The 16,230-nt window shown below is 39.3% G+C and overlaps 1 protein-coding gene across 1 annotated transcript in view; it reads right to left on the bottom strand.

Annotated features, from left to right (window-relative positions):
• Positions 1 to 1,431: 1,431 nt before the first annotated feature.
• The window catches only part of RNF13 (ring finger protein 13), a 98,512-nt gene continuing 83,713 nt past the window's right edge, over positions 1,432 to 16,230 (bottom strand). The window contains 2 exon segments of the mRNA XM_030574203.1: positions 1,432 to 2,945; positions 5,518 to 5,598. Coding sequence (XP_030430063.1) covers positions 2,581 to 2,945; positions 5,518 to 5,598 — 446 coding nt within the window. The 3' untranslated portion in view covers positions 1,432 to 2,580.

Genomic DNA, 16,230 nt, shown 5'->3' on the forward strand with positions numbered 1-16,230 from the left:
TTAACAAATGCTCATCAAAGATGGGAGCCAGCTGTACATGGTATCATAAACAGAGTGGTAGAATTGTTTAGCTTCACATATATCATGTATTAAAACTTTGAAGACAACTCTATACTTTTCCTTTGCTTAGGTTTGGATTGCTCTTTCTTTTGAAGGGCGGGGGAAATCTATCAGTGAATGGGTTTATCTACACTGGAGTTAACATGGGTCCTTACATGGGTTTAAGCCAAAATTTCCGTACAAAAATATCCTTTTACCCACATTTGGAGGTTCTATAAGCCTCGTCTAGCTGGTGAGTGACTGGGACTCTGGTAGGTCATGGCCAGTGGTTACAACAGGAGTTGGCTGCCAGAGTCAAGGGTCAAACCCAAAATTCAGGACTTGGAGTAAGGCAAGGCAGGAGCAGGGCAGGGAACAACCAGGCACTATAACAACTGTAGTTAAGTGCTTTGAGCAGCCAATTGAACTGCTGCTGAGCTTAGGTGGTGACTCTTCCAACCAATCAGGCGGTGTAGCCACTCAGGCAGCCTACTACATGCCAGCTGTGTGAGACAAGGATTTGTTTAGTGCATGGAAAAAAAGACAGAGTTCATTTTAAATTAGATTTTTCCTGAACCTCAGTCTTCCAACTAGGTGTGTGCCTGGACTTTACTGAAGAATAACTGCACAGCTTACTTTGAAAGTGAAAATAACATTTACACTTAAAAAGTGCATGTGGGTGAGTACATTGTGATGATATACAGGATAAGCCTTACATTCTGCCTGCTCTCACCAGGGATGCCTGGTGGTGTGAGGGACTGAGAGACATCGTTGTTCGTCCACAACTCCTCCCATGCCCCCACAGCCTGTTAAGTCTGACTTCCTCCTGTAGTGTGCAGTAACCTTCCCTTACTACTAATGAACCTGTCCAGCAGAAATGACTTCCTTTTCCAGGTGGTAGGCAAGGAAGGAGTGACTGCACTGTGCATTAGAGCTGTGAAAACAGTGGGGCCTCACCAGGAATCTCTTCAACCCAGGTTTTGGGTATTTGGTTACCAATTCACAAATATAGACTCTGTTGGCTTTAAGGGGGCTCCTGCATGGGGAGTAGGGGTGATTAATGGCACAGGCTTTCTTTTCTCCATCTTTTTCCCCCCTTTACACAAATTACATGCAAAAAAATCTACATTGGTGGAGCTTTAAGATCACAAATTTAAACAAGGGAGTGATACAAAAGTTAAAGTTCTCTATGAAACATCACACTTACAGTGCATATAATGTTGATTACTATACTGTTTTTTGTATCCTGTGCTATACCTTTGGTGCCATGTAAGTGAGTTAATGTTATGGGATGGGAACCTTAACATTTGTATTTCCTGGTTCTTTTTAAATACATAACCTTACCATCAGTCTTTGGCCTTAATTATATTATAAATAAAAAGGCAGCATGTATACAATGTGACAGTTTAATAAATTCCTGGTAATACTTAAAGTGGAAAACATGTTTATTAACATTCTTTCAAATCCCTCTTGTACAAGGCCATATAAAAAATCTTTGCATTTTGATTATATATAGTTATAATGACATTATATATAATTTAGGTTTTCATGATACACTGGTAAGTACAGAGTTCTGTTAAATATTTATAACCACTCATTTTCAAATCAAATACTTGAAAAATCAATTTATCTATATACATAGTTTAGCAGACTAATGCAGCATAAAATGCTCCTTATTTAGAGGTATATGATGTGAGGATCAACAGAACAGTTACCACAATTCAGTATTTCTACATATAGCTTTGCTTGCCTTGCTGTTTTGGTCACTCCCAGCCCCTGCATTATTGTCATAGGAAATTAGTCTAGCTGCTATCAGCAAATGGGGACGATTAATAAGATGTTCATTATGAATCTTTTTGTGTGAGCTATTTTAAAGCTAACTGATTCTGAAATTTCCTTCACAACCTTAAACTGCTCTTGCAAGCTCAATAGGATTACTTGGAAAAGTAGCAGAATCACTGCTGTCAAGATTAAAGCATCAGTTTCCCTGCTTTGTGATCTGCTTGCTAAAAGAATACTAAACTGTTTTACCTCCTTCTTTCAGTAGCGGTGGCAGCTTTGGGAAAATCCCAGAGACAGAGGCACCATATACATTTTTTTATTGGGTTGGAGGGGTAGCGCTTACCATATGTTTAATAAATATTACTATCAATATAAGCCAATCTTACCTACAAGCTGTAATCAGGAAAATAAATCTACTTTCTTGGCTATATCCCATTTCAACAAGATACTGACATTTAAAGTAGAGTCTCTGGTTTACTGTGATATCCCTACTGATGGAGACTCCCAGCATTATTCATTAGTATTGTGAAGTCCAGTTAAACTGTTCATTTTGAAAAGATAAATATGTGAATGAATAACTGAACCAAAAAAATCTGTCTGTAATATGACTAAAACATAGAACACTACATGAAGAGCTGCATCTATTGAAGTAACCAAAGAGGCCACCAAATAGAATGTATTCCTTATATAAGTGTATGTAAGGTGTAGCATTATGAACAGTTTAGTTCTTACGAGATTGATCACTAGCAGTCTTGAAGCTCAAACAGTATTTGCCGCTCTGTACTCCCTTTCATCACTGGGCTGTAGTTGAACCACTACACTCTCTTCATTCATTCCATCCTCTGCATCACTACTATCAATATCCTCATTGTCGTCTTCCTCGTATTCTGACGATTCAGTCATGTTTTGATGGGAATGAGACTCTGACAAAGCTCCAAATGACTGAGTGCTAACTGAAGCTAATGGTCTAAGCAAAGGGGTGTTTTCAGAGACTTCATTCTCTTCTTGACTGCTGTCTGTTTCAGAGTCTGAATCCCCTTGAGAAGGGACCACTTTCTGCTTACACACAGGGCATGTTTTCTTGGTTTTAGTCAGCCATGGGTCCACACACTTGCAATGATATGCTGTCAGGAAACAAAACAGGTATGTCATTTGCTAGGTAAACATGACTGTCTGAGGTTACTCTTGTTATGTTATAATTTTGTGTTACAGTTTTATGTGAAATAATGCTGATTTTAAAAGACCTGGTGATTGGGTGTCAACCACACACAATGCCTGATTGGGGAAAAATTGGCCAATTAACTTTATAGGCTGCACCTGGAGAAGAGGCAGGGACTAATAAATGTTAACTGATGATGAAGGCCAGCTGGCTGGGGAAGGTTGAGTTTATATAAAAGCAAGAAGGGGCTGTTAGTAGGAACTCTGCAGTCCCTCCCTAGAGAGGAGAGAAAGCAAGGCAGGCAGCTAGGTACAAGGTGGAGGTGATATAGGGAGAGAGTAGGCCCTCGGATCCTGCCTTGGACTGTAGACTCTGGCAAGAACTCTAGAAGGGGTGAAGTAGCCATAAGGAGCAGAGAAAGCTCCAGTGGTGATGCAGAGGTGGGCTAGGAGATAAGGAAGAAAAGTATAAAAGAGCCAGAAAAATAGCAAGAGGGTTAGAATTTACGCAGACTGTGGTTGCTGGCCAGAGTGTATGTGGGCTGGAACCCAGAATAGTGGGTAAGTCCAGGTTCCCTTACCAGCCACTGGGAAAGCAGCACAGACTGGGTAGTGGATCAAAAGGTTGCCTGAGGCAGTTTTTCCAGTGGGACTTTGATATTTTGGAAGGGGAGAACTATAATAATCTGGCTGGAGTGAGCAACTGAATCCAGACAGAGACCACAGGGTGAGCAAGCAAAGGACGGGACATCTGACTGCTTGAGAGCTAATCCCCAGATGAACCAAAAGGCAGTGCTACTTGCAGCCGGTGAACCTCTTCAGAGAACTTTGGTTACTGTAAACCAGTTGGGATATTGGTCATGTTTACCTTTGGACAACACTTAGCACAGTGGGTCCTGATCCTAACAGGAGTTTCTGAACACTACTGTAATATATATAATAACCATTTTTGGATTCTATGGGCAGGGAGAGTATCAGCTTTCCTCAAGTGAACAATCATTTGACCCTTGCTCAAGAAGTTTCTGATGCTGGAAATCTTTTTTTTCCTGGGAAGGTTGTGGCAAGGCAATTTTCACTGGTGTCTACTGGAGCCTTCCAATCTTCTTGATCTCTTAGTCTGGTATTAGGGCTAGATTTGGCACAGCACCTATACTGATCTCAATGGCCTTATCTAAACTGAGAAAATGCATCAATTAACATGATGATCAACCCAACCTAGCAGGACAGGTGTGTTAGCTGGTCAGAAACCCAACAGTTAACCATGACCAACTAATATGTTTTTAAACATGGTGTATCACTTTCTCTACTATGCATAAAGTCATGTTTAACATCTAGTAATTAACATGTTTTCCTAGGACAAGTGTTCTTGATGATTCCTTTAGATCCGTCAGTAGCCTCTGACTCTAAGATTTGGTTAACTTTGTGGCCCTTAGTTAGGGTAAATGCCATGTTTCTGTTCTTTCTTTCTGAGAAATCCCAGGCATTTGTCTGTCTGCCCTCAAGGTTCTTTTGTATGGAGTTCTACAAAACCCTGTTTAGTCTCTCACTGAGCAGAATAGGTATGTGAGGCCACTATATGAGATGGTTTTGGCTGCACTGTCATCAGATGTTTCATTTTCATCTGACCTGATGATACCCTTTTGCAGTGCCTGGTGAGGGTGTGACTTTGAGAGCAAGCTGGCTAAGGCTCAGTCCAGACAAGATGGAGGCGATGTGTCTAGTGGACTGAAGGAAGGATCGTAAGGGTATGGTAGGGATGGCTCCTGACCCTTTGGTTAGGGGGGGTTGTCCAAGATGTTAACAATTTGGAGGAGGTCCTGGGCCTGATTGCACCTGGATTTCTAGCTGGTGTGGATAGCCAATACCAATTTTTACCTGTGTCTAGTTAGACTCTGCAATCCTTTCTATTGGATATAGATCCACTTACTGCAATGGGGCTACATTTGAGGAAGACTAATCAAGACCAGCAGCTGATGCACAACATGGCTGGCTCCCTGCTAGGCAGAATTGGTCACAGGGAATCTATTACATCTTACAGCTCTTCTAGCAGAGCGCTGGCTTCCAGGTGCAAAGGGTTTATATCCAGGCTACTCAGACTGTCTCTTTCCAGGTTGCTGTGGCAGTAGAGATCAGCTGAGCTAACAGTCCTTACATTTAAATGTCTAGGAACTGGTGCCAACATACACTTTATTTAGAGTCTGACTCTGGAGTGCACTTCTCCACTGAACTGACATACATAGTCTGATCTGAAGGGCACCAGTGTCAGGTCCATATTCACTCTTGGGCATTTGACTGAGGGAAGGTGGACTCATTAGTTGGGTGATTAGCTGTGTTCTCATTATGATTATACTTCTCTTGTTGCTGTTTAGAAGCCATAAATGTCTGTTTTTAATCCCACTTTGTATGTAGACTCTGGGCCATATTTGAGAGACTACCTTTTATAAATCAATCAGTAAACAAATTCATTGCTGTTTTGGACACACATTTTCTTTAAATAACTGTTATAATTAAAATAGTAACCAATATGCAGCCGCTTACCATGAGAGCAAGGAAGGATTCTGAGCTTGTCTCCATCCTCATATTCATCCAGACAAATGGCACATACATCATACTCATCTCCTGCAGCAGAAAATTGCGAATCAATACTACATTAAAAGCTGTATAATAAGCTGTATAGTCTTCAAACACATACAGATAGGTTCTTCTGGATATTTTCTTTAACATCCATAGGTCAACTATTACCTCTTCCCATCCACAGCAAATTTTTTTTTTGAAGCTGTATTGTCCCTTTCATTATACTTCTTACTTGAACTGTATGTTCATCTGCTCTCCCCTCAAGTGCAGGTTGATAAGGTTGCCATATTTCCTCAAGTTTGTGTGAAATCCCTTTTCTATAATATTCTTATTAAAATGTATTTAAAATATAAGTCTACATTATAATATAGATGCATCAACTATTAGTGGAGTATGTTAATTAAAAATACAGTAGATAAAGAACAAGCAGAAGAATATTCATCTTCATATGCCCAATTTTAATTTGACAAACTAGAATTCCACTTTTTTTAGAGACAGGAGGACTGGAGGAAATCAGAATAATGAACAAGGAGCTATTACTTATCTAGTCATAAGAGAAAACACACAACTAAATAATATAAACCTCACAAACAAGATTTACATTATTGGTATGCTGCCCAGTATATAAACAATTTTCAACTGTCATATTTCAACATACCATATGTTTTTAAGCATTTGACTTACTGCAGGGGGGTCTCTGCTTTGGTCCAGAGAATCAGGGGGTGTCTTGTGTGTATGCCTGCAGACCTTGGCCCAACATAGGCTGTGGTCATGCCCACTGGTCTTGTCTCAGATGGGAGGATGATACAGACAAGCTGTACTGCCAAAGCTGCAGACTTTTAACACGAGTGTTCTCTTGCCTCAATGAATATTTAGATTCACATTCTTATGTTTGTTTTTCTATATACCTATGTGTATCCCTTCTAAACTTATCCAGAAGTTATACTGATGTATTTTCTTAGTTACATAAAGGAAACAATCTACAGTTTTATTATCATTTTATACAATACACACAATCAGACTAACAACTTAAAGCATTACTTTTTACAATATTTTTAGTCTCTCAATCTGGTATTCTGTGTGGGCATTTAGTAACATCCTTGAAACATGTAGTAAACTGTTGCCTCAGTTGCTTGTTATCCTGTAATGAGGTATGCGGGTCCATTAAGATCAAAGGGGTTGTCTCTGGCACCAGGCTTCCTCATTCCTGGAGCCTTTTGGCAAACACAGGTGTAGGATCAACACTGAGAGTAGTAGTAGTCCTTGGGTAGCAGTTGGAGGCAAACCTAGACTATGAACTCTGTAGTGACACCGGATAAATGTATGGAAGAAAAAAGCTTCCCCTTTCTCAGCCAGCCAGAAGGTGTCCTGGAAAATGTATTTCGAGGGTTTCTGGAATTTGTCAGTTTCCCAGTGGGCAGGATATAAAATCACTATTTTCTCAGAACAAGGGAGGTTGTGGAAGGAATAGGACCTGCTTGTAGGCTCTCTTGGAGATGAAGAAACTTAGTTTGCAAGTTTGAACTTTGAATAGTAGACCTCAGAGAAGAGTCTAAACTTCCCTCTAAAGAGCCTGTGAGGAGGACACCCTGGGGGAGGAGTTATTTTCTTTATTTAAACTTTGAAAAAAGAATTTTTTTTTAAGTTTGTTGTCTGGACTATGACATCCAATTAATTGGGGAGCATGAGGTGGGCAGATGGATGGGGGACCAATCCCTTGGCCAGTTTAGAAAAATGAGCCTTATGAAAGGAGAGATCTGATTGATTTGACTGATGGAGGCTTCAACTTTGCAGACTTCTGAAATAACTTCAGGAATTGGAACTTGTTACATAAACATAAGAAACATTTTTTTAAAATCAGGAAAGCATTTCAAGAACTGCAACTGCACTAAACAACGGTTTCTCAAGATGGCTGAAGGTATCTGGTCTTTGAAGCCAAAGGCAGTTGGGTATTTAGAATAATCATACACCTGGTATATTTATCTCTTGCATTCATATGTGGTTTTTTCATTGTTTTGTTGTGGGGCATTTTTGCTGAAGGTGTTGGTAGTGAAACTGGCACAGACGGAGATAAGATTGATACTTATGAAACTATCATAAAACGGGAGAAAACAGGACATAACCTGGGATAGACAATGAATATTTTCTCTGAGAATCAATAGTGTACTTCTGAAATATGCCACCCTTTTCATCTGCATTTATTTGAAACTATAGTGGAAAGTGATGTGTTCTTATTTCTCTTACATTATAATGGAAAAATTTGACAGTATCTATTTATACATTTACTTTTCCATTTGACCTGATTTTTTGTAATCAACTTCTATTGAATTTGCACTGAAACAAAACTACTGAATGTTTTATAATTGCAGTCTGTTTACATTTAAGAATAACAGTCATTCATGGGTACAGTAGTAAGAGTGCATATTTATATAATTAGCTAATATAACAAAGAGTTAAACTATGTTAACCATTACAATCCAAGACCCTGATCTTTCCAAGAGTTATGCATGTGCTTATCTTTCTGCATTTTAAGTAGTCAATCTACTTGCAGTGTCTGAGAGTTTAAAAAAAAAGTCTTGGTGTGACTGAGGCCAAAAACCACATTATTTTATATCGGCTAAAATTGGCACAAGTTAATCAAATGACTGACTTATTACATACGTTATAAAGTGAATCTACTTTTAGAATACATAGCAGTCCTGTTCAGGGCCGGCTCCAGGGGTTTTGCTGCCTCATGCAGCCAAAAAAAAAAAAAAAAGCTGCGGCAATTCAGCAGGAGGTCCTCGCTCCGTGCGGGAGTGAGGGACCCTCCGCCGAATTGCCGCCAGGGACCCTCCGCCGAATTGCCGCCAAATACCTGAGAGTGCCGCCTCGCTCTGGAGTTGCCACCCCAAGCACTTGCTTGACAAGCTGGTGCCTGGAGCTGGCACTGGTCCTGTTGGTACTTTGCACTGGCATTGTACATTTTATTCAAGGATCTGAGTGACCTTAGTTTTGTAACTGCCATCAGCTCAATATCCTATTTCTCCATCAATTGCTTAACTCTCCTTTGCTGAACCATGTCTACCAATGGGGTGGAAGCTCTTCCAGGGAGAGACTCCTTCCTAAATGAAAAGTGCCTGGCACATTTTGAGTGCTACTGCAATAAAAATAAGTTCTAGTAGTAATATTTAATAAAGAGGTATAGTGTGAAAATACACCTAGTTCAGAAGGAATGGGAAATCTGAGATGTCACATCAGTTGCTCCAAGTGAAGTTTTGATCAGACACAGAAGGAATCAGTCTGAAAAGAAGTGCAAGTTATATCTGGGGCCTTCAATCAATGAATATTTAAATTCAAAGATTTGTCTGCTTTGGTAAGACAGGTATGTTTTAAAGATTGTCTTGGACTACAAAATCCATGGATGCTGACCTACAGTAATGGTATGAATCTGCTGTGAACTGTACATTCTCTTCTATAGCTAAGGACTATTTAAACCAAATGTTATTCATAGAAGGTGTTGCAAAAGTTAGATGTTTATTGTGCTAAAAAGTGTTATAATACAACATTGTTAATTGAAGAGGTTGTTAGCAAGTACACAAGTTACACTAGGCAAGATATATTCAAATGAGCATAAAAGAGCAATATTTTAACTCTTTTGAAAGATGCCATCAACTCTGTTGATAAGGAGTCTTTGTCCAAATGACTCAACTAGCAATGCAGCAAGCTTAAAATAAGGAGGTTGAGAGCTATAAGTCTGATTGTCCCTATTTAACTTGTATGTACAATCCCCTTACATTCAGACTGGATTAAAGTTCCAGTATTCTTTTAGAAATTTAATTTCTGTAATGAATGGTAGCTGAGTTCTAAGAACCTAACCCCTGATAAATTGCAATTACTAAAGAAGTACACAAACACTAAAACTGTGTGATGGGCTAAATATTGAGGTAAAATACAGCAAGGTTGTATTTTACAAATACAAATTGCAGGTTGTTACGGTTTTTGTTTTTCTCAATGCATATTGTTGGGAATAATGCACCTTTTGTTAGTCTTTCTAAAAAAGAAAATGAAGCACTTAGTATATTTCCAACTTTTTTTAATCTGCTTAGTTGGTTATTTTTCTATAACACCTTTTCCCAATTACTCTGTGCAGTTTTGTAACACACACAGCATAACTCCTATTTAAATACCTTCCAGCTGATTCATAAAAGAAAAGCTTGGGACAGTAGGGTAGCAATCTGATGCTATCTACATATTTACACATAAATGAACTCAGGGCTTAGCTTATACTTCACATTACCAAAAAAGGACAGTCTAATTATTCCTCTTTTCTGCCCTGATGATTTACGACTACTGCATACTCTTTTTAGGATGTTAACTAATATGAACTAAGAACTGAGCCACCTCATTAACATCAGGTCTACTTTAATTAATCAGTCATCTGTTTCACCTGATTTTTACCAAGAAGTTTTTACACATTTCCCATTTTTCCAATATTGAAATCTTACTCACCTTGCAGTAAGAAAACATAATAATTTCAGAGATACTTGTTCAGGTTATTAAAATAACAAACGGGGGACTGGAAATGTACAATATTCTTTACAAACATATAACAAGGAGCATTTGCCACCCTAGAGCTTTCAATATAAAATAAATTCTGGAAAATGGAGAATATATTACACTTCAACAGCATCTATGAAAGGAGCTCAAAGTGCTTTGTAAACACTCACAACATCTGGATAAGACAACATAATACTCCTTTTACAGAGGGAGAAAGTGAGATAAAGATGGGCAGGACTTGAGTGAGATCACTGGTGAATAAGTGGCAAAGCTGGGAATAAAACTCCAAATTCTTGACTCTTAGGTATGGCTACACTTGCACTTCAAAGCGCTGCCGTGGCAGCGCTTTTAAGTTTCGAGTGTGGTCGCAGCACCAGCGCTGGGAGAGAGCTGGGAGAGAGCAGCGCTGCGGCACTGTTTACACTGAGGTTTTACAGCGCTGTATCTTGCAGCGCTCAGGGGGGTGTTTTTTTCACACCCCTGAGCGCGAAAGTTGCAGCGCTGTAAAGCGCCAGTGTAGCCATGGCCTCTGCCTTCTGACTTAACCATGCTCCCAGTTTGCTTGTCTGTATTTCTGAAAATACACATCTACAGCATTCATTCACACAGGACTCCCTCCAATATTTAGGCAATACTTCGGTATTCAGGGGAGAAACCCCCCCCCATTTGTGTATACTCCTGTCTCTCTCGTAAGACCTGATCCTGCAACCTGAATGCTTGTGCAACCCACATGCTCATAGTGATGCCAAGGAATGCAGTATCAGCCACACCCCTTTATCAAAATATGGATTATGCTTTACTCATCTCAAATTTTATGATGAACAGTAGATTACATTGGTGTTGTGTGTTAGGTATCTGCTATATGTATTTTCCAGCTACAAGGAAAACAGCAAAAAGTATAAAAGCAATGAACCTTTCTAAATTAAGCATTGCATGTAAGATGAGAAGCCAAAACACACATTGTATTCGGATGGGGAGACATTGCTTTCTGGTGGATAAACTGAATTTTGCTGTGTGCGGGGGGGATTAAGATTTATGGTGTAAATCATTCAATATCCATCTAACACTGACCCTAGTGCAGTAAGTTCTTCTGTTATATTTCACAGTTAGTGGGGAGGGGAAAAAAATCTATCTATTGCTTGACTTCTGCATTATGACAGACACTACCAGATAAAACAAACCAACACGAGCCAAAACACTCTGCACAGCAAGGCAAATTGGAAAAACTGGGTTGTTAAATATCAGTGGAGTGATAGCCATTGGGTTGGGATGGAAAAGGGTGAGGAGATGGAAGTTACTAAGATGAGTGAAATATAATATAATAGACCAGCAGAAAGAATGTGTGCTGCAAATGCCTGCAGTGTGCTTCTGTGTCACCACTAGTAATTCAGGGAGAAATCTATTAAATACACCAAATTATATAACCTATTCATTACACATTTTGGCAGCAGGCAGGGCAATCATGGTACACGCTGCTGCTACTACTACTATGTGATATTTATATGGTGCTTCATATTTTAAAAGCACTGCTCCAACATTAACTATTTAATCACCACAACAGCACTATGAAGTAGATAAGTATTATCATTCCCACTTTACAGATGGGGAAATGGGGGTAGGACAGTGGTGGATTTTTTTGTTTTTCTTCTCCCTCTCCCTCTCCCTGCGGCCCCGGCCCCGATCTCTTCCCCCCCCCACCCCCCGCTACATAGTGAGTCAGTGACAGAACAGGGAGTAAAACTCAGGATTTCTTTGTTCATGGCCCTGTCTTCAGGCTAGTAGAACACCAATGTTATAGTAAAATTCTTTGCTGTCTCATCTGCGGTAAGTCCTAGAAACGTAAGTGGTGTTACAAGAAAATTCTGGAGTATGCTGCTCTTGGAGAATGCATGTCACTCCTGGGGGAGGGAGTGTAATTCCTTCCCAACTCCAAATATGGTGATCAGATAGACCTTGAGTATGTTGGTGAGACCTACCAGCCAGACACCTCGGAAAGAATGTACTGAAGTAACTCAGAGCCCTTCTTCTCTAGCGTCCAATCTCTGGCTGTTGGAGATATTTGCAACTAGCAGTCACATATGGGCCATGTGCCATTGTAGGCAATCTCATCATACCATCCCCTCAATAAATGTATCAAGCTCAGTCTTGAAACCAGTTTAGGTGTTTTGCCTCACTACTCCCTTTGAAAGGCTGTTCCAGAACTTCACCCCTCTGATGGTTAGAAACCGTCATCTAATTTCTTGATCCTATTACTCAGTTACAATGTATTTAGTGATCCTCTCTAATTACAGAATTACAGATATCTGGGATATCAATTGATGGTGACAGATAGTAGAGACAATGCATTAAAATACTGGATCGTTTCCTCTTCTCAAAAAGATGCTCCTTGAGAATAATGAAATCCTGAAAAATGGTTGCACATTGTTCTTGAAAATACTGATTTGACTGGTATGTTTGTTGGGAAGTGAATGGAGTCCTTAAGATACTGTACTCATTCAGAAAGCTGCCCAGTTCTCAACCATTATACCCACCTTTAGACTGGATAAACAAAATTAAGCTTTATTAGTGAAGATTGTACAAGAACCGCAGAATTTAGCGGACAAGCAATATCTGATAGTGTTGACTAACCGAAACAAAAAACATTTCTCAAATGGCCTTTAAGGTCACACCTCTCACTCCACCCCCCCTGCCTTGGTTCATCTCTAACATCCACTTCCTCAGCTCCCGCTCTTGCACAACTGAGTATCTCTGGTGGAAGTCCTGCAGCCATGGTGAGCTCCTCCACTGCAAGTTTGGTCTCTCCTACTTCTTCAGTTCTACCGTTTTCTTAGCAAAACAACTCTGTTTTTTTCCATCCTGACTGAATCCGAGCCCATAGCTGCCAAATTGGACACTCTTAGGCAGCTTTGAAACTGTCTAAAATCTTAGCTAGAAGATGACATACATAACATATGTCATATGCCCCTCCATTTTGTCCTATGGAGGGGATTAAAGAAGAAGTAAATCTGCTCCTTTGGCCTGAATTCTGTCATGGGGGGAAAGACTAGATCAATAGGCTTTCATTGTCTCTCCCTCCAATCACACGAGTTCTGTGCTTCTGGAGCTTTTCTATGCTTGGAGGTGGCGCCTAATACTAGGAGAGCTACTCTTCACATCACTATCCCCACAACAAACTTGTTGGGATTTTAATGGACAAACTGCATTATTTACATGGATTTCTGTGCTTTGCTTTCAAACCTCACTGGTACAGGCAAGGGAGCCATATTACAATAAGAGAAGGTACTCAGGACATGCCAGCCTTTCAAAGGTGCCTTGGGATTTGTGTGATCCCCTGTGGATCTCAGGACATCTATGAATTAGTAGGACCATGTCCTGTCGCATTCTTCTCAGATGGCCAAATCCCACCTCCCAGACCATACAGCACCTTGGCAACTCATACCGCATAATTTTCCAGATATTTTGCAGATGTTCCCCTCATCCACCCACTAGAAATGGAAAAAGACTACAAGGAATTTTAGAAATTATGAATAAAATATTTTACTTAAATGTGATGTGCAAAACCTCTTGTAAGCATGCAATAATCTTTTAATTGATTGAGATACATAAATACACATTTATTCAACAGTTACCTCATTCATCTATCTGTAGAAGTGCAGTATTTCTGGTACTTATTAAGAATGCAAGATGCAGAAATAAAATTGCCAAGATTCTGGCAGACTTTTTTTTATTTTTTTCCCCTATGAGACCTGCACAGTACTGTGTGGCCAGGCAGATGGGCTAATAAAGAACAGTAATTGGATCAGTGATAATCCCATTTGAAGGAATAAATCAATTTATAAATTTCTAGTAAATAGCAGACCTATACTTATTACTATGTAATAATGTAAATGACATGTCACTAATCACTTCCTCTTTTGCAGCCCTTCATTTTGGAAAATTATAACTGTCGTAAGGCACAATGGAGTCGAGTACTTTTTGAAAAACTATAATATACAGGATGTTTTGATTTGTTCTTAGATTTCAACATATGAACATATGGTGTCCTCTCCCATCATCTACACTGAGCTGAAAATTGTTACTTAGGCCTAGAGCCTCAAAGGTATTTAGGTGCCTGATTCTCATTAGGCTAGGCACCTAATTACTTTTGAGGATCTCAACCTTAGCCTAAAATTACCCATACTCTTACAGTGTAGTATATACCATATTTTTTAAATGTGAAGATTCAGTCCAAATTTTCAAATCTAAGCACTAGTTAGTCCTTAAATCCATATTTAGACGTTTAAATAAAGGCGCTGACTTTCAAACGTGGTAAGCAAGCCACAAGTCTGAAAATCTTGGCACTGATATCTAAATGTGGATTTAGACCATAACATTTGGCACCCAAACTTGAAAATTCTGACTTAATTCTTTTCTCCCCACGTAGTTCATGTGCTTTGATCCCATCAAGGACAAGTCACATCTTTATTTTCCAATGTTCTACTTTCCCCAAGGTTAAATATTTTGTTTTCAGCATGATCATTTGAATACATCATTATTCCTTTGCTGTGCAAGATTTGAAATCTATTTGATTTTGTCTTAAATTCCATGTTAATGTAAACTGCATGTCCTTGCTAGCTTTTCTGTGCTACAATGTAGCCCAATTCACACATTTTCTATTCTTCATACTGTTCCAATTTCATTATGGTCAAACAGCACAGTAGATGGAGTTGAGTTGGTCATATATTTGATAGCTAATTTTTGGTACAAATTAAACAGCAAAAGATATGAAGTCCCACTGATTCTGTGTGCCTAAGATTTTGCCCATTCTTATTTGAATAACATTTTTATAACATGAGAAACCAGGACACACACATTGTATTGAGAATCCTTACTTATGGTTTAGTTCTACTACCACGTACTTTTGTTATGTAGGGTCACTCAGAGAATAGGCATGTTAATGAGAAAGTGCACAAAAGCCACTCCATAGAAGGTGTCTTCCATTCTAGTTGCTAACCCTACTTACTAGGTAACTGTTATAACTCTTCGGACACAGGATGGGATACATATTTTGTCAGTGTGTTTATCTATCATGAATATTTATATAGTGGGCTTTGGATCACGACTTTACTGAAGTCAGTGAGAAGATTACTATTGACTTCAGTAGACTTTGGATCAGGCCGCATCTCAAGATAGAAAATCTGTGTGACAACATCTGTTTTATATTAAGTTCTTTTTACAGATAGCAGAGCACCCTACCTCCACAGAGACCTATTTTGTCATGTAATCCTTTGCCTGCTATCCTATGTTATACCACAGAAGTGCACTTCATGTGTTATGGTTGCTGTTAGAGGTGCTAATGGATTTTTCATTAGTGCCTTGGAAAATTTTATCTTCAACAGGAACATCAATCAACCTAATTTGATTTCTGTATTGCCAAGTTGATGTACAACAAATATTGGGCTAAATTTGTCCTTGGTGTAACTTCTCTGGATATAGTAACATCAAGGATGAATTTGGTCCATTCTGTCTAGACATCAATATGTTCCCAGTCATCACTTTATTTAAAGGAGCTTTGCAGAATAATAAGGCTGAAGTCTTGCTATGACCTATTTATTTATATTTGTGCAACTTTAAGGGGGAGCTATCTCTTTGTCTTGTCATCTCTAAGAAATTATTATATGAGGCCCAATAAATTCATAGCAACTCACTGATTTACCAGAGACTTTCCTGAAATTTTAGTATCAACAACTCAGCTAGATTATTGGAATGTTGCTTTGAAGCTTACCAGCTAAAGTAGCTTGAAGAAACCCAAACTAAGGGAAAACAGCATTGCTTTTTCTTGCACACACCAAACATTATATGCATCAGCTACCTCTATTAAGAATTACTATTTCCCACCTATCTAGTCTCACACTGGCTTATTGCTCTCATTATTGCCTTCTCTGCCCTCTCGTATGTGGAGATGGGAGTGATGGATAAGAGAATAATACAATGTGTGGACATGGAGAATTTGTGTACATGGAGTGGGCGTTGGTAAAGAGTAAGGGAAGCGCATGTTCTCTGGATGATGCGAATGGAAGGAAGTCCGAATGTATTGGTTAGGGATGAGAATAGAGTCTGTCACACCACAGATTGGAGACTGGGGGTGAGGCTCAGAGT

Source organism: Gopherus evgoodei, chromosome 9, assembly GCF_007399415.2.
Source record: "Gopherus evgoodei ecotype Sinaloan lineage chromosome 9, rGopEvg1_v1.p, whole genome shotgun sequence".
NCBI lineage: Eukaryota > Metazoa > Chordata > Testudines > Testudinidae > Gopherus > Gopherus evgoodei.